Raw genomic sequence first — 19,638 nt, forward strand, 5'->3', positions numbered from 1 at the left:
ACAAGGACTTTGCCCTAGAGAAATTCCTCAAAGATGCCAAGTTCGAGATTGGGATGAAATTTGACTCAAGAGCACAATTCAAATCTGCTGTTACTGAGTATGGGATTAGGATGGGTAAACGTGTTTGGAGCTATAAAAATGAACCCACCAGGGTGAGGGCCAAGTGTAGGAAGCCATATAAATGATTTGTATTTGCTTCAATAGAGAAGGCTCTCGGCACAAAGGACTTGGTAGTAAAGACTATGTATGATGTCTATGAAACATGCAACCATGCATGAAAAAATAAGAATATTACTGCCAAGTGGCTGTCTAATAGGTATGTAGAGAGAATAAGATCAAATAACAATCTACCAACCAGAGAGTTAAGGCAAACAGTCCACGAAGACTACCAGGCAGGAATCTCTAAGCATGTTGCAACTAAGACAAAGACACTAGCCATTGAGAAGATTAAGGGGTCAGTTGAATCACAATACAAGAAAATATGGTAATATTGTGAAGAGATTAAGACGACTCATCCTGGAAGTATAATGGAGGTTATGTTCACTCTATTTAGAGAACCTGGATGTAATCCAAGGTTTATGAGGATGTACTGCTGCCTTTGCTCACTTAAAAAAGGCTTTAAAGATGGATGGAAATCTATTTTGTGTTTGGATGGGCGTCGTATTAAAGGTAGATAGCTAGACCAGCTACTAACTGCTATTGTAGAGGGGTCCAACAATGGCTATTGGCCAGTTGCATGGGCAGTTGTTGAGAGGGAGGCTATAGAGCAATGGAGATGGTTCTTAACTCTCTTGAGTGGCGACCTGTAGATACAAAATCAGGGACATTATACTTTCATGTCTGACCAGTAGAAGGTAAAAGTACAAAATAACTAAAATGTTATGAAATTTCTTGGATATCTAACTTATATCTGCTTTGATATTTTGTGTAGGGACTAGATAGGGCACTTGCAGAGGTTCTCTCAAATTCTGAGCACATATACTGTGTTCAACATATGTATAGAAATTTCAAGAAGAAACATCCAAGATTAGACTTAAAGGATAGATTGTGGAGTATAGCAACCTGCACAACAGTTGAACATTTCAACAAAATCATAGATGAGATTGAAGAATATGACAAAAAAACACATGCATGGGTGAAGAAGGCACCACACTCTAGTCATTAGTGTAAGGTCTTTTTTTCTAGACATACATAGTGTGATATGTTGGTTAATTATTTGTATAAATCATTTAATGGCCATATTTTAGAAACTAGGGACCAGTCTATTATTTCTATGATGAAAGCCATTAAAGAATACTTGATGAAAAGAATCCAAAAGAGAAGGACATTAATGAAAAAATACAAGTTAGATGATGGACTACTCATTAGAGAAATTGTGGAAGAAATGGTCAAACATGCAGCACAATGAAAAATAACATGAAATTCAAAAACAAGTTATCTGGCAAAAAGGCCACGGGAAGCCCAATTTGCTGTTGGCCTTGAGAAAAATGAGTGCACATGCAATTTGTGAGTCTTGAGTGGCAATCCATGTTGCTATACAATTACTGCTTTACATAGAGTTAATAAGGATCCACACAAAATGTAAGCTAACTGCTATCACATGGAGTTTTTCTTTACCATCTATGATAACGTGTTGCAGCCTATTAATGGAAACATTCAATGGCCACAGTCAGATATGCTGGAGTTGGACCCATCAGCAAGTGTCACTCAACCTGGCAGACCAAAGAAAGCTAGGAGGAGAGATGTTACAAAAGAAAAAGATCATGGCAAAAGATTGTGAAGGAGGATTGTAATCCATTATAGAAATTGTGGAGGGATTGGATATAATGTTGCGACTTGCAAGAATCCTTCCAAGTCATCTAGTATACAACAACCTTCTCAACAACCAGCACCTATTGAACAACCATGTAATCCGCAGCAACAGCATGCTCTAACAAAAAGACAATGTGTGAGTTTGGATTTCATGGTAACTTTCTTTTCTCTGAAATTTTTTTGTGATCTGAAATTTTTTCCTTAATGTGTAGGTAAGCAACAACCAAGGACAAAGAAAGCAGCAAAAAACTCAGCAGTAGACAACACATCAACCTCAATCCCAACAATCCACCACAAGGCCACCAGTTCATAGGCAGAAGCGAAGTACATCAAAAAGGCCATTGATTGATGCAGACAAAGATTTTATTGATCTCAACTATACTTACTTGGGTAAAGATCCACCTTTTAATGTTGGAAATTGGCAGGGAAGAGATCGAGGAAGAAGAAGCGACAGGGGAAGGGGAAGAGGAAAGAGAAGATCTATTGGATCTGGAACAAGTTCTTGATAAATTGCATCATCTTTTGTCACCAGGCCTAGCAAAGTGGAAGACCTGTTATTTTTGTGATAATTTTATTGATTGTAAATGGATGTAACTAGAAACATTGCTAGATTAGAAGATTTTTTTATTAGTCTTTTGTAGGGAATGAAATATGTATCTGTGCTTGGTATCTAACAATACAAACAAAGATCACTGCCTTTTGGGCATTTGTCTGTTTCCTATGAAAGTGATTATTCTATGTATTTACAGATAAAGATCATTGTAATTTTTTTTTTGCTAATTATATTCTAATGTTATGCAGTTGTTATCTTACATTTGTATGGTTTGATATAGCAGTTTTTTGTTGAGTACTAAAATCAAATACATCCAACAAAACGCATGACATGGGAATTGGGATAAATAATTCTCATCACATTACATGGAGAAAATTGTAGTTATCATTGATTGGGTTCCACCACACTTTTACACTAATCCAACATGCTACAAAGACTTGTAAAATTAAAGAATGCAATACACTTCTCCCTAACCCTCTGCATCATACACGATACATCTATTTGCTTCTTCCATTTTCCTTAAAACTAGCAATATTGATAGCTACAAATCGCAGTTACACACTGCCCTTAATGTATCACTTTCAATTCGCATCATCCCATTACATTTACCCCCAATTTGCAGTATCCCAACAGAGACTCCACCTTTTTTTTTCTCTGTAAGCAGCATTATTATAGCAAACAATTAACTCATAACAAGTACCCTTATAAAAAACTTATTCAACCATTTCTGCCATCATAGCTGCTCTTATGTTTCTCTTAAATTTGACTTCAACTTAGCAGCTTTTGCCTCAGATCTTAATGCTGCAGTTTCAAATATCTCTTTTTTGCTTTTCTGTTGCATTGATCTTCCTTAGAAGGCCGCGTATCAACTCAATGGAATGGCAGCACATCTTTTCGTTAATCCAATCCCAATACTCACAACCACCAACTTCTTCTGAGTAAACAGCGTATCTTCTCTCTGGGTTTCTATCAGTCCACGAAGTAATCATCTTTATGACTTTATTGCAAGGACAAATAGGAAGCGAAGAGCTGTGATATTTACACATTTTTGCTTGTTTCTCTACACACTTCTCTCCATTCCCTCTGCAATTCGTCTATTGAGATCTATTAGAGATTTAGGTTAGGGAAAGGGAAGAAGATGGAGTTGTTCACTTTTTGCTCATTTCTATGCGAACAAAAAGGCCCTTCTTTAAAGTATATTACTATTCGTGTGATTTGATTTTCTGGTAGTTGCAAAACTGAATAAACTAGTCAAAAGGGCCATGAGTTCCTAATTTTACAAGTTTGAGGGTTAAAAGTTGATTACAAATAGTTAGAGAGCTTAATTTTACCCAAACTAAAAGTTCAAGAGTTAAATGGATAATTTGTCCTATACATATATATGAATTTATTTTTACATTTATTTGAGCTCGGTAAGGCTCAAACTTTAACTCACCTAGATTTGAACTTGAGTTAATAGTTATACTGAAAGCTATATCAATTTCGAACTCGAGTTCTATATATGGTAAAATTAAGTCAAATTTGGCTCGGCAAACCTCATAATCTATGGGACGTGCTTGAAGCCCTACACATGACTCAACCATTAGTACACGCATTACTTTTTTTTTTCAATTTTTTTCCTTTCTTAACCATTAGGGCATCTACAATGGATTATATTCTGAAGAAGATAATTCATATGCCGTATTATCACTTTATTATCCCTTTTTCTATTACGCTATCACTCACTATAAATTACTCTCTACATCACAGTATAATAGCATGGACCAACAATCAAATCACACATTTATTTTAATAATTCTCAATACAAATCCCATAAATACAAATAAATTTATTTTCTAAAAAATAATTTCATTATTGTTCAAATATAATTTATTGACTTTCATTGAAAATTTTCCATTGAAAATTTTTTTACTTTCTAAAAAAAATAATTTTATTAATTTTTGAAAAATAATATATATTTTTATGGCTCTCAAAAATAAATTCATTGTTATTTTCTAAAAATAATTAAGCAATTATTAAAGAAATACCCAACAATATTTATAGACAAAATTTTGAGGATTGAAAGTGAAAAAAAAATACAATTGCAAACTGGTGAAATTGAAACAATGCTGCCATTATTTTACCATTGTAAACATGTTGAGAATTATATTCAGGAGACTGTTGCAAAATTTTGAATAATTGAACAACAAAATGTGATCGTTGCAAAGTATTGAATAATTGGATAAATGGGACTCACTTTTTTCAGCTTTGTGCTTCAATTATGTGTGTAGTATGCATTATATGAGTGTTGTTAGACTCAGATTGAACCCATTGATTTGAACAGTCTGACTATGAATCGACTTTCTTTTCGAGTTGGTTAGTGGTATAAAACCATTTTGATAAAAATCAGTCAAAACAGTAAAACATTGACCAGTTCAATGACCCAGTTTGACTGCTTGACTCAGTTTACAAGCTTTTCTTTCTTGTTTTTTCCAAACATAATGTGAGTTACCTAAATTGTAAAATATTCATTTATTAATAGAATTAAAAAATGCCATCCATAGTATAAATACCAAAATCACTCACACCACTAAATGATCTCTAAACCAAAAAGTCTTCATCCCTATCATTTTATCAATTTATCTTTAGTGATTCCAGCTTGCATTAGAAAGCAATATTTCCAATAAAAAGATCTCAAATTGACTATGATTTATTCTAATTTAGTTTTTCAAATGGTTTTGGAGAATAGACATATATTAGACATGAATTCACATTTTTATATATAATTTTTAGATGTATATTTGATTGCAAGCCTAATATTTTTGGAACATTTTGTATGATTGACCAAAATATAATCAATAATTCAATTTCAATATTTTTGGAACTTATGCAATATAAAATAATTATGCAATCATACTGACGTCAACAATTTTTTGAGAACGGTCTGACCGATCCAACCAATTAAACTCTGATTTAATAGTTTAGTCGAATTAGTATTCAGGTCGAGTTTAACAACATTGATTATACTCCCACTATAACCACCGAGTTTTGGCTTAATGGCCACAAAAAAAGGATTAAATCATTCTTTGGATTGTAGGTCGCAGGTTCGAATCCACCTGCTGTGAAAAAATTTAAAGAAGGTGATAGAGCACCTCTTTAATTTAGTCGGGTCTGCTCGCCCCTTATACATTTTATTTTGACTCTCTTTCTTGTAGAATATGATAGATTATATTATATGAATGTTATTGTTGTGATAAAAAAAAAAAATTGTACTCCCAGTATAGGAGCGAGTACAATGCATAGGTGTCATAAAGGGTGCCCTTTATTACACTTCATTGTAGATGCCCTTAGACCAAAGCCACGATGCACACATTACTTAATTTTTCTTTCCAACGAATAATCCAAATTGTACCCTCTTTATTAATTACACCTTTCATCCCATTTTGATAATTCTGTTTTCCTTTTTCGTCTGTCTCAAATTGTAGTTTACTTTCTAATTGAAAAATGTAGTTATTTTTTAATTTTTCTAAAATATTCTTATTCAATATAAGTTGTTATTAGTATAAACTAACTTATTTAATATATATTGTTATTAGATATAACCTATCTCATTTAAAACATTTAGATTTTCCAAAGCATATTGATATATGAATGAGAATTGATTCTTTCTTGACCATCAATTCAAGTTTTCATAAACTATTAATTCAAGTTTTTATGAATAATTAATATAAAGTTATACTGTATTTAATGTAAAAGTACTTTAGAAAAATAGCAACATAAATTTATTTTTTTAATAAAATTAACTTTTTTTTAAATTATGTAAAATAAATTAGGAATATTAAAATGGGACTGCGGGAATATATAAGACATGCAGCCAAACCACGTTAAAAAACTAAACTAAATAAATGGTGGACAGACTGGAATACTTAAAACACGAGTCTACTGGCCATTTGGTCCAGTGGTCATCCCTTTCTTTGGGATGCTGGAGGTCAGGGGTTCAACCTCTGCCTCCCACAACTTGCCACCTTACGTGGCTGGTCTTTGCCCTCACGGGGTAGCTCGAACGGTCCGCTCCCCCTCCTTAGGGTATGGCGACCTTCTTGGCTTGTTCAGGGTTCGAGTCCCGCTGTTAACGTGTTCGGTGTGGAGTGGGGCCTCCTCTCCTGGACCGCAGGGGATTAGTCGGGCCCCGTAAGGATTGACCTGGACACCCCTCGTAGGAAAAAAAAAAAAAAAAAAAAACACGCGAGGCGTTTGTTTATGCCATATTCGGCGTTCGATGATACCAAAGCGAAAACAGAGAGTTCAAGACTTCCTAGAAGAAATGGCGGATTTTCCCACAACGTCTAGCTTACTGCAAATGGGGAAGTTTTGTCTTCCTCATTTGGCTTTCTCCTATTCAACCGTCCCATCATATTGCTGCTTCTCTGTATCTCCTGCTGGATAGATATGCATTTTTCTGGTTTTGGAGCTAACATTTGGCACTCTTACCCAACAAGGCCAACATGAGGTCTTCTTCCGCTTCAATGGCTGCCAACCGTCAACAGGTGGGACTGAATTCCAGAACCCATCTTCAGTTTTCTCTGGTTTTTATGTTTATGTATGATAACAGTATTTTACTGGATTATGAATTTTGGCGTGGATGATTCTTTTGAGTTCTTGCAGAATGTCATATTTTTCAAGTTAAAGTACTTGTTCTACTACATAACATAATAGCGAAATGAAACGGGCTGTTTTCAATTTACTTGTAGAGTCCATCTTAGCATAACTGCTGAATCGATAATTCTTTTTTGATTGAGTGGCAAGATTGGTGAAGTGGTTTGAAAGAGTAACTGGACAAGTTTTAAGGATTTTTGGGATTGTCACATAATTAAATTTTGGGCGAGCAGAGATTATCTCTTGGTCTGTTTTCAGCCCTGGCTCCTTGTAGATGAGAAAAAGGAGGAATAAAATGAAATGGCAAGATCGGATACACCGGGCTCATACCTGTGCAAATAGTTGTGCAATCCAATATGCAAAAGGAAATCTCCTGAGCTATGCTTCCTTACATTTTTTTTTTATTTCTTGGTCAGAAATGAAATAATATGATTTGTTGTGAGTAACAGCAAGCACTAAGTGATCTTAAGAACCATGAAGTTTTTGCTACCATACCCTTCTCGTCTGAGTTTTCTTGGTATTGCTAAATTCAACTTTCAAAAAACTACACAGATAAGTGTAGTACCAGCAGAAAGAAAGAGAAAGATTGAAGTAAAGATGGGAGCAGTAAGAAGAAGCAGAGAACTAGATTGGAGAAAACTGACAATCTGATAGAATGGAAGGAATAACCCATAGGAAGACCTAAACCTCTTGTTGAGAACTGAGGAAGAATTAGATTAAATATGTTTTCAACAGCAAAAACGACTAGTGTTCAAACTAACCCAGCACTTTACAGGCAAGGAACATTATTTTGCAAAACTACTGTTTACCATGCCTCAGAAACGAAGAGACAACTAATCATCCATTTCAATGCATTGTGAAGTTGCAAGTGAGCTGGACAACCCTCTTTACCATGGTTTTTTCTGCACCGGGCTATGCCAGAGAGCGTGAAGATTCTTCTGTTGATTTGGTGATACTGAAGCAGAAAAAAGAAAAAAGGGACTCCCAATTGGGACTCTGCTTTGCAAAGATGAGCAATAGGGATATTGACAGAAGTTAGAGGATCATAGAATTACTAAGATTTAGTCTCTCGAAGACAACACTCTTTACTTTTGGATACATGAATAATATGCATATAATTCCCATCTTTTGCTGACTTCTTATATCAGAGTCATAGGTGTCTTAATAGTTTGTGCTAAATTATCAATCTGGTCTGCACCACCTAGGTGCCTCCTGTTAAAGTTTTACCTTTTCATCTTTCTGTAGTGGCTTGTGCCTATATAGGTACTATACCATTGTTATATGCCATTATATAATGTCAAACCGAATACAAAACTGCTCCTTGAGAATCTGTTGAAGTTCCTCTATTAGTTGAAGCTTTTTGCCTCCTGTTTGTGGGTTTTGGATAGGTCAGGTAATAATCAGACCAATGAGCCACTGCAGAAAAATTTGAAGTCCTCCTATTTCTTTGGAAGTTTTATCATCTGGTGCTATTCCATGGGCTATAAATCTTTACTTCGATACTTTATTCAATAGTCCTTCATTTGACTGTTCATTCTGAGTCCACATTACTGTCCTTCATTTGACTGTTCATTCTGAGTCCACATTACTATTCCTGCTTAGCTTGATACTAGCTGCCACAGAAAATCTCTATTTATTAATTTATTTTGCTGGCCTAGGACTTAAATTTGCAGTTTTTTATGATTCACTTTTCTTGACGTAGAGCTGACATGATTTCACAACTCTAATAACTTTGTTCTTCTACTTAGTCATCTGTTAAATGTTTACTGTCAGGAAACATATATTCGTGCTCGGGATAATCCTTTCTTTGATGGTATGAGAAGAGGAGAGGCAGAAATAATGGATAAAGGTAGTAATTTTAATTTGAATGAGAAGATTGCAGGTGAAAGCATAATGCGTACTGCTTCAGATGTTAGTTCCAGAAGATCTAGAAAGATCACAAGTGAAGTACTAGAAAATCCCTCTAGCCCATTAAAAACTTCACCCTCAGATATTATTCTAGAACATTATGGTCGATCGGCTTCCAGTACATGGTCAAGGATTTCTGAAGCTACTTCATCTCCATTGTCAGAACACCAGTCGGCACTGAAGTTCGGAGTTGAGGATGTAAATGAGTCACAGAAAGAGCACCCTCCAAAGTCTAGTCAAGCAAATGAAGTGACTCAAACTCTGGCACTTACAAAGCCCATGATCGAACAATCATACAGCGTGAACAAGGATAGAACAAATCTCTCTAAAGTTCCACTTCCTCCATCAGCAGCATTATTTTACAATGGGTATTCACCACAAATGGAAGTTGTTGAATCATGTCAAAGTATATACAAGCTAAATATGTATCTAAGAGCTCGAAAGGATGATGTCAATGCTGGTGTGCCAGGAAGGTTCTTGCATGCTGTAATAGGACCTGACATCTGTGGTAAGTAGTATGCTTCCAACAAAGATTAGATTCCAGAATTCTCTTTTACAACGCACATCTTATACTTTTGCCACAACTATGAAGAATTGGCTATAACAATGAATTCTTGTTCACCTGTATAATAACTTTGGTCTTGAAGCGTATTTGATAATAATAGCTTTACACAGAATGGTGATCATACTTTGTTTTAAAAGATATTGCAAAACCATTATTTTCAGTTGAGTGTATATCATACTGTCAATACCAGGACTTTTTAGCCTTGTATAGAATCATCACTTCATCTAATTGATATACTTAAGCATACACCTTCCGGTAGAGGCCAGGTGATCTTTAATGAACTAGGACATGGAAGAATTAGAACTATGCGGTTAAAAAAACTCAAAATCCCGATATGTGTCTTTCTGATAAATGTTGAACATTTCCCCATCCAAATGTTAGGACTTAGTAACCAGAGTAACTTATTTCTTTGTACATACAATTTTAACGTGTTCTTTTGAAGCTTGTGGATAATTTGAATTTTATAAAGTTTGAACTGAGGAACTTAATCTATGTGATTGAAGATATTTTCTGATATACCTATGACGTTCAATAGAGTTATCAAAGAAATACTTCAGAGAGTTATGTGATCCTATTTCCAAAGTCTAATCAGAGGAACTACACAAATAGGGAAATAATTAAATAGCCACTTTGTTGTTCGTAAGTGCTTCATGAACCAATTACCTTGTTAACTGGTACTAGTTGAACATCTCTCTAATTTAGAAAAGTTACTACAAGCAGATGTTGGTTCTGTTGCTTCAACAATCATGTATGCCTTTTACCTGAATGAATCGTTACAGAACAAACTGTTCTGCACTGTGCCTATAATCAACATGACAAGGGCAGACATGGAATCTCGAGCTGAGCTGAAATGGCTGCTTGATGCATGCCATGTAGATCAGTCATCACTGGTGTTTCTTGATGAGGTTTGTCCCGTAGACCAATTTCAAATCTAAATGTTTTATGTTATAAAAAATTGGTATGTAGCAAATCTTCTATCTGCAAAATTAGGCATAGATAAAATGTGTGTAGGAGTAGATGAAACGTCTTACTTATAGGCTTACTAGTCTGGATCTTAATATTGCATTTGAAAACCTGTTTTAAGCTGTATATTTGCCCTTTCATGTTGGCTTGTTATTCATATCTCTTTTCTCTTGTTGTAAGGTCAAATTACCCAAACCTCTTCTTTGTTGTTGTTGTTGTCCCCCCACCCCCTTTTCCAAATTTTGCATCTAACTCAGTTGCAATTTGTTTTTCTTTAACATTCACATAAAACTACTTCAGTTGAGGTCACATTTTTTTTTTGTTTTGTGATAATGAGCAGATTGACTTATCCTATTATGATTTATTTGGAAGCCTTAAACTAGTTTTACTGAACTGCAACAAGCTTCCTGCTAGACAAGAAGTAAGTTTCTTATTCTGCGTCTGTTGTTTCTTTACGGTTTAATTAGTTGAAATGAATGACAAGTGTTCTTTATGGTACAGGCATTAAAAGAAGCCTTGGTTGAAATATTCAGTTGTTCAAAGGTAGTATAGATGGCTGTGCTAGAGTTAACATGAAGAAGTCTTGTTTAATTACTGAAAATTTTATGTCAAAAAATGTATTACAACATTTTGTCTTCTTGTTTCGCAGCATGATGATGGCTATTCTTGGGTTAAAAATGCCACATTTGGAGAGGTACTATCATTTTAAACTATCAGTACATCTTTCCATCTTGTTTGCTTCCAAATGTTTAACACACAAATCTCTATGCTAAAATTGGTATTTCGTACTTTTCTCTTATCTGGTAAGAAGTATATATTCCTATAATGCATCAGTTATAATGAGCTTTGCTGCATTTTCCTGTGCAATTCATTGTATTAAATGGAATTATTATTATTTTCCTAGGAAAATATTGTATTTCATGTGACTAATTAACCGCAACATAGACTCAGAATGTACATAGTTTTCATGACAGACGTGTTAGTAGAAATATCTTTTTTTTTTTTTAAAACTTTTGGTAATAATGACTATTCTTCTTTAAACACAAGTACAACAGATTGATCAGAGCCTAGTTATCAAATAAATGGCCCACTTGGATGGTTTAACTAAAATTGATGTTTCTCTGTCCCAAGAGAGATAATAGGAATGTCAAGAGAGCTTCTTGAAAGTTACACATAGTATTAAACCACGCATGTTTCTTTAACTGTTTCAAATGTTCTGGTTAACTTTCTTATGAACTAGATTGTTGGTAGACTTAAGTGTGACTAGTAGATATTAACATAAGGGGAAAAACCTTTGGAAGAGAGCGTAAGCAAACTTAATTGGTGTGTTTCAGCTCTCCATGGCAACGCAGAAGAATAATGTATCTGTGTGAGCCTTGCTTTGTTGGTTTGTTTTATACACTTTTCAGACCAGATTCTCAGTAAGTGGTGAAGAGAGATTGCATTTATCTGGTTATAACAACAACAATTTTTTTTGCATGGTCATGTTAGAAAAACAATTTTTTAATCATCTAGTAAAATCATAAATTGCATGATTCAAGGATTTCATGTCATATTTGAACTCCCTCTGCACCTAAAAATTTATGCCTACTTGCGTATATTCTTGTTCTGGCCTGAGCGATGCAGTTATTTGTGTCTCTCTTGAGAAGAATTTCCTTTCAAAATTTTTCCCACTATACGTCAAGGGAAATTCATGAGTTATAATCAACTGAAGAAATAAAATGCCTAGAAACTCATGAATTGAAATGAAGTGTTAGAAGTAGGCATCATCATGCATAATCATGTATGCTGTGTGACTTGTGTGGAGATAAAGTATATAATTATGAATATTACTGATTTGAAATACTTGAACATAAAAGGGCTTTCTCAGGAATGATATCTGTTTGGCATTCCTTACTATAATTAAATCAATTGAGCTTTCACTGCATCCATGAGAATTTTGGCTTCACATCATATTATCTACTAGTTGTGCACACACCCAGAGTTCATTATTTCAGCCACCTGCTTTTTGTATTTAACTTACTTTACTGTGTTTATTGTTGATTTATGATTCAGGAAGCATCCTGCTCTACACTTATTGCTGAAAAGTTTCTGCTTACCACACCAGAGATATTGGCTGGGCAAAGATTCAGCCGACTTCTGGTAGCAACTACTATATGCTTTAATAATTGAGCATCCCTACTGAGTTTTATTTAAGAAACTTGTTGCTCAAGCATCGTTTTAGGAGTATTTGTTGGAATGCAGCATGTTTGATATTTATTCTTTTACTCTCTTTTATACAATTGTCAAATATCCGCTCATATTTTTTACCTAGTTACTGTTCTGGATAATTGTTTGATTACAAATGCTTAGGCTGCAATGACAAGATTAGGTATCCTTTTAATTTTTCTTGAACCAAAACGTGAAAAGCAGTGACCTATGTTCAGTAACAATTTATTTCATACGTGAGTTTTCTTAACCATTTACTCAGGGTCTAAAAGTGATTTACTTCATCTCTGCTGTAAACTTCAGATGCAGAAATTGGGTATTTTGTAGCCATGACATACATCCATTTTGTGATGATATGCTTATAACTGAAACCGTGCTTGCTTACTTCTGCCCAACCAAAACAGTTTGGCCATTAGTTTTACTCATCTTGTTTACTGATGGACTTTTTAGCTGGTAAATAGGAAATATTGAGTTTAAAGCTTTGATATGCCTCTAATTCCTTTGCTTTGGTCTCTGTGATGCAGCTAGCCGGCATCCTTATGGATACTGGGAATTTGAGAAGTCCTCTTTCCACTTCCAAAGACAACTACATGGCAACCTTGTTGATTAATGGGGCCGGTCGATATGGTTGCAATGGACTTTACCAGATCTGTATGCTCTAAACTTCCTTGGCTCTACAGCCTCTACTTCAAATAATATTTCTTTACCTCATTCCTTTATATTTTTAATTTATTTATATACATAAAAAATGCAAAGGGCTAAAGTTTGTTTTAATTTTTATGATTTCCAGTGAGATACAAAATGTATGATGTACCTGAACTGAGCATTGGGGAAATCCTGCAGAAAGATATCAAAAAATGGACAAAAATAGGTTTGGTTATTTCCTGTGCTTCTCTACTGCCATTAACTGGTGAAGTATAGTATTTTAACTCTGTTTCTGTTCATTGACTGTATGAATGTGGTAATATGAAAAGAAGATGAGATAGTATCCTCTTCACATGCAATGTGGAACCTATTAAGAGATACCATTGTATATTATGAGTACCAAGTTTGTAAATGTATCAAGTTGAGATTGGAGATAACAATTTACTGACCTCACAATGCATCATTTGCTAAACAAAGCTCTTGTCCTCCATGTTTGAAGGACCTCGCCTGATACAAAAAGACAGTGTTAGTTGGCTATGGTCTATCAATAGCAAACGTGTGTAGAGCCTCAAAAGCATGCTAAACATGTGTAGAGCCTCAAATATTAACACATGCATTGTATTTTCGACTGAAAAGCTCAAATTATTCATCTTAAAAGTCTTTGTTAAATATTTATTTTCTAGAGATTGAGCTTCTATAAACTTTAATTATTTTTGGGTTTTAAGCTGTCAAAAATATTTTAGTAATGTACCATTTATGTCATCGTAACTTAATATTACTACATTTGTAACTCAGCATCTTTGGCTCCAATTTTGAGTTTTAACATGAATCTAGAACTGATTTGGACAAGTTCTTGCATTGGCATCTTATGTTGGCAGAGTCGATGCTCAGATTATAGTGTTTGAACATTTGCAATATCATCTTGGAGCAACAACTGAGTTTGTTTATCTGAATGTTTACCAATGAACTCTTTTGAGTTAAAAGAAGGTTTTAACTACTCATAGATACTTTCACAGTTCAGCTTCAGAAGCATTTCCTACAAATTGGAAATCTTCTTGAGTTTGATAGATGATTCCTACCCATAATTGTGATGTATGAGTAATCCTCCATGTGATCTTTAAGTTTTCCTCCTCTTTTTTTGTTCTTTTTCTCTTTTTTTCCCCTAATTCTACTGCAGAGTTTTTCTGTTCAACCTTTAGATTCTGCCCAAATACTATTCCCTTCAGCCATAATGTTTAAGTATTTTGACATTCAAAGCTATTAACATCTTAAAAGATCCGGCATGGGTCAGCACATCCCTCCTGACTAATTTTAACTGCATAAAGGTATTGGGTGTGGTTTCAGAGTTCCTTACATGTTCCATTTTGGATTCATAAAATTTTTTACATTAAACTCCATTTGTAGACTTCACTGCCTCAACTCAGGACGTGATGAGCAAACTTAGGAAACTTTGTCTGGGAAAGACTCTGTATAGCTAATTCTTTCTTTGCAATAGTACCTTTTAGCTGGAAAGTATATGAAATAGGCCTCAGATTGCAATATTAGCTTGAATCCCTTAAATTGTCAATAATAATGTCTTGCAGTCTTGGATACATGGGCTAGAATATTGTAAATAGAAGACAGGTGTTTTGCAATGTTTTATGGGATGAAATTGGGAAATTTAGAATCACGTTTAACACAATATTAATAGGGTAGTGGTATTTTCATAATCATATGAATTGTTTGATACGAATACATTTATGGACACTAATTTCCTAGTAAGATACGTGGGGGTTCAGAGATTTTGAAGACTATTCTCCAGCTCTAATACTTCCCCATCCCCCTCTCTCTTTCTGGCCTCTCCCCCTAATGGTACATAAGGCTTGTTTATGTCAATTAATTGAGGCACTATACAAAGAACAAAATTTACTTTCCCTTGGATAATAACTTTTAATTATAGGAATTAGATAATTGGTTTCTTGAATATTCTTCACTCATAAAAAAAATGAAAAATAAGCCGATGCGGCTGCAGTCTAAGGTCTTGTATTATGAAGGCCTCAATATACAGTTTCCTAAAGGACTTCTGTTCTTCCAGATAAACTAAAAAATGCTTCAAATTGCTGCTTTTGAAATTTGAGAAGCCAAGTTAGGGTTCTTGAAATGACCAAATACGTAAATGAGTCCTTTTGTTGGAATGCCAAGGCCACAGAAAGTTATTAGGGCATCTTTGCTTCCCTAGCTTTAACCAATATGAAGCATATATTTTCCACTGGATAAAAAGAGTAAATGTTCCTGAAGTTATGTTAAGAGTACAGCTGACTAAGCTATATAACTAATTCACCTGTCTGGTGAATTCTTGTTGCATAATTCATTAATTTATGCTACTATGCATATTTGGCTTCCTAGGTTCCTGCTTTCAATAGACTTGTACATATCATTTAACCAGAAAATTCTGTTGAAGCAGGTAAACTAATCAGTGGTAACTCTAGATTGACGGTGTTAAACATTGGGATGAGTTCAATTGGAATATCAATTGCACAGCTCCTTTCACTTGATTCAACTTCAAATCTGGAGATTTCACATTTTCAGCGTAAGATTTGGCCTCATTCCGTACTAGATTCAGAACCTGTTTAGTTGTTACACGCTTTTGCTTAATCTCCCTTTCCAATTTTTTCGGTCAATTGTTAATCAAAATTTTTTTATTGCCCCGTGCTTATCATCATTCAATTGTTGTTTAGTACTTTTTAACCATTTTTCCCTTGATGTGCTTTGTCCAATTTTCTTGATATCCATTGTCCAAACTTAGCAATTAGCATGTCCATATTTCTTGTAATATTGACCATTCAATCAGCTATTTTTACTTCTAGCGTTGGGATTGCTTCTGGGGAATGGCGTATAATAAATGTTCCTCTGGTGTTTTTGTTCATCACTGCATCTATCTCATGATCTGCAGCGCCTATCCTAGATAGCTAAAGAAAGAATTTACAGGACGTCTTGAAATTGAAACCCTATTTATTGTATATCATCTTACCTGTTAAAAGATTGAAACTTGAGATACTCACGGTCAACTGAGTAAATGCGTCACTCTAGAAATAGTAAAGCTTTTTAAGTTTTTTGAATCATCACAATCTCTTTCTTAACTGCAGGCTTGGAGAAACTTTCCCTCCTCCTAATTGTTTCTGGATATCACGATGCTGAGAAGAACTTTAAGGTTGGAGTAGTGTTTTTCTGCATTTTCTTTTATGCCTCCTACTAGATCATGTTGCACGCATCGCAGGCATTTAGCAAATATGGCTTGCATCAAGGTAGGCCATGACTTGTGCCTACTTTGGAGGGAGATGTTTCTGCTGACATCACGTAACTCTTTTTTTTTTTTTTTTTTTTTGCTTCAAGACAAATGAAAAAGAAATGACAGGAACTCAGGAAGTGACAACCTTCTAGACATAGGGAGTTGTTAGTTGTTGGAGACCTTCTGCAATTTTTATGCATTATTTCTAGATGGTCTTAATGTGTTTTCAATTGTTGTAATGATACCTTTTTGCTGATGGATGTACTGAGTTCTTGAATTTTTCTGCAATTCAGAGGGAAATCCTGGTCTCAGCTGAATCAGTTGAACTCCTGAAAAACCTGATCCAATTTATGAAATCAAGTGCTCCTGACCTGCCGCTTAAAATTTTGCATCATCCAGGTGAGTTTGCTGATGTGGATCTGATTAGTACTCAACTGCGAATAATATGCACTACAAAACATCAGCATACTACCAACATGTGTGGAAGTGTATCCAGTACCAAATATACAAGATTTTCAAGTTTCCACTCACTGTGTCTTTAAGCAAACTTGATTCCGTGATGAATTTGGTTTTGCTCTGATGTCTAGACTTGATATCATATACAGTATGTGTCAAATATTTTGAGAACCTGCATATTGTGCTTTTATAGTACTTTGTAACCAGACAAAAGGATTAGGCTAAATCCTATCGGACTTGGTTGGAATAGAAAGCTAACATTGATAGCAAGGTTAAAAATTTTTCCCCTCCATTATTGTGCTCTGATGTGCCGTTCATAGCTGCATCATATGTGCGCATATGATGTTAACGATTTCAAAATGTTTGTCAACTATATTGAACTGGCAGAATCAGGAAATTGTGGCACTGACTGTGTTAGGCGTTAAATTTAATAGATTGAATTTCATCTGGCACACTACTAGGGACTAGAGACTTAGCTTTGTCTACCAAGATTTATTTTCCTGCAAGGCGGGAAACGTATTTTATTGCTCACAGAACTACAGCCCGTTATTTGTTGTTGCTGAATCTCAGTGTCATGCTATAGTCAAACTGTTACCTTCTATTGCTAATAGTTTTGCTTTCCTTTGGCAGGAAAAACTGTGCCAGTCAGAGTGCCCACTTTTATTGTCCTAGTTTTCATTCTGTCCAATCTCAAAATCCTGCTACTTTATCTTTAAATGCACTCTATTTTGAAACATAGAAGTAGCTTGAGGATCCTGTGTATCAAAACGCACCTCACCTTATATGAAATTGGCTTCATACTTCTCCATGTTAATTCATATGAGGATACAGTATAAGAGATCCAAACAAGTCAAATATGGGGTTTGCTTGCCTAATATCATGTTATGCAGCTGCACAAGTAACTGAGGAAGCCAACTTTTCCTAATAGGTTTAGCATAATGGAAGTGAATATTATCCATGCCGTAGCGCTATAACTAAAGCAAGCCAAACTCTCATACTCACACAATCACTTGTTACAAATTAGAAATGATCTTGCAGTCCGCTCATTGCCTGTCTCTGAAAGTTGGATAAGCATAGTTAGGTATGCGTCGTCCATTTTACTTTCTGCATTGAATGAGATCTTTATCTTATGGCTGTGCAGATCTAAGAGAGGAGATGAAAGCATTTGAAGTTGACAGAGTCACATCTCGCAAGACGATTGAGCGACTCTTGGAAGAATATATTGAGGTTTCAAATTGACCAAAGATTTATGCCTGATCTACACTGGTGCCAAACATCTAAATACAGAAATTTCAAGTTCGTTTGGCCACAATCCCTTGCAGGAAGTTTAAGCAGCTTACAACCCCCGCCACCCCTTTTCTCTGTCAGTATTTTGTCCCTGTTAAGACTTATTCATACATTTGATATTGTCAATGATGTATAGCATGTATAGATAACCTCTCTGCACTGAAAAGGGTTTATGAGCCTTCAGCTACCGGATATGAGATAATTTTGTCTTTGCTAAAGGGGAAAAAAAATCAATTCACTTAAAATGTGTGTGTGTTTCTTTTTGCCTATGAGAACTTCTATTTTTGACATGTAATAATTTCAAGGGAAAATTGCAGAAACCTCCCCTGAAATTTCTGACATTTGCACTGACCTCCCCTATCAATTTTGAAATAGCAGTAACCTCCCCTAGAAAAAGTTGGAGTCAATTTAAAAGGTAAAAATGTGTGAATTTACTAGAGTACCCCCAATTGTATTTAACTAATTAACTAATTTCTATTTATCTAATTAACTAATCAAACTATTTCTGCACAGTTAAACTAATTAAGTAATTAACTATTAACTAATTTATCTAATTAACTATTAACTAATTAACTAATTATCTAATTAATTAATTAACTAATTAACTAATTTCTGTTTATCTAATTAATTAATTAACTAATTATCTAATTAACTAAAGCTGTTGTCTGTCCAAAACTAACAAACTATTTGCATGTTAAACTAATTAACTAATTAACTGCTTAACTAATTAACTAACTAATTATCTAATTAACTAATTAAATAATTTTTATTTATCTAATTATCTAATTAACTAATCGAACTATTTCTGCATAGTTAAACTAATTAACTAATTAACTATTAACTAATTATCTAATTAACTAATCGAACTATTTCTGCATAGTTAAACTAATTAACTATTAACTAATTATCTAATTAACTATTAACTAATTATCTAATTATCTAATTAACTATTAACTAATTAACTAATTTCTATTTATCTAATTAACTAATTAAATAAAGCTGTTGTCTATCCGAAACTAACAAACTATTTGTATGTTAAACTAATTAACTAATTAACTAACTAATTATCTAATTAATTAATTAACTAATTAACTAATTTCTGTTTATCTAATTAACTAATTTCATATTTAAACAAATTTATGAAAATTCAAATAACGTATTTGAAAGTTGCATTTTTATTTGGAAGAACGCATTCCTTCGATGCTTTTTTCACTCTTTGGGAAGAGACTCAAAAATCGCCACTCTTTAAAAAGTTAGTTTAAAAACTCTCTCTTTTTGGAAATTTACTCCTTATTAATACAACCACTATATTTATTTTCTAGTATTAATTTTTGTTAT

The 19,638-nt window shown here is 34.2% G+C and overlaps 1 protein-coding gene and 1 long non-coding RNA gene across 6 annotated transcripts; one reads left to right on the plus strand and one right to left on the minus strand.

Annotated features, from left to right (window-relative positions):
* Window positions 1-1,534: 1,534 nt before the first annotated feature.
* On the minus strand, window positions 1,535-2,437 carry LOC140014852 (uncharacterized). The gene is made up of 2 exons (XR_011821565.1): window positions 2,199-2,437; window positions 1,535-1,930 (listed from the first exon to the last, which is right to left on the minus strand). It is a non-coding gene; the product is annotated as an uncharacterized lncRNA (long non-coding RNA).
* A 4,175-nt stretch (window positions 2,438-6,612) lies between these two features.
* LOC113709482 (uncharacterized) lies at window positions 6,613-18,545 on the plus strand. 5 transcript variants are annotated; one of them, XM_027232259.2, is made up of 14 exons: window positions 6,613-6,891; window positions 8,774-8,849; window positions 9,072-9,416; window positions 10,194-10,378; window positions 10,777-10,857; window positions 10,938-10,979; window positions 11,086-11,130; window positions 12,492-12,578; window positions 13,169-13,295; window positions 13,435-13,515; window positions 15,733-15,858; window positions 16,415-16,479; window positions 16,851-16,956; window positions 18,155-18,545. In XM_027232259.2, exons 1-14 carry the CDS (start codon window positions 6,850-6,852, stop codon window positions 18,250-18,252), a joined length of 1,506 nt encoding a protein of 501 aa, XP_027088060.1. In that variant the 5' UTR covers window positions 6,613-6,849; the 3' UTR covers window positions 18,253-18,545. The 5 variants fall into 5 exon arrangements, with proteins under 5 accessions (XP_027088060.1, XP_027088056.1, XP_027088057.1 ...); XM_027232255.2 differs by having other exon boundaries at window positions 8,774-9,416; XM_027232260.2 differs by lacking the exon at window positions 10,777-10,857 and having other exon boundaries at window positions 6,615-6,891.
* The last annotated feature ends 1,093 nt before the right edge of the window (window positions 18,546-19,638 follow it).

The sequence above is a fragment of the Coffea arabica genome, chromosome 9e (genome assembly GCF_036785885.1).
Source record: "Coffea arabica cultivar ET-39 chromosome 9e, Coffea Arabica ET-39 HiFi, whole genome shotgun sequence".
Taxonomy (NCBI): domain Eukaryota; kingdom Viridiplantae; phylum Streptophyta; class Magnoliopsida; order Gentianales; family Rubiaceae; genus Coffea; species Coffea arabica.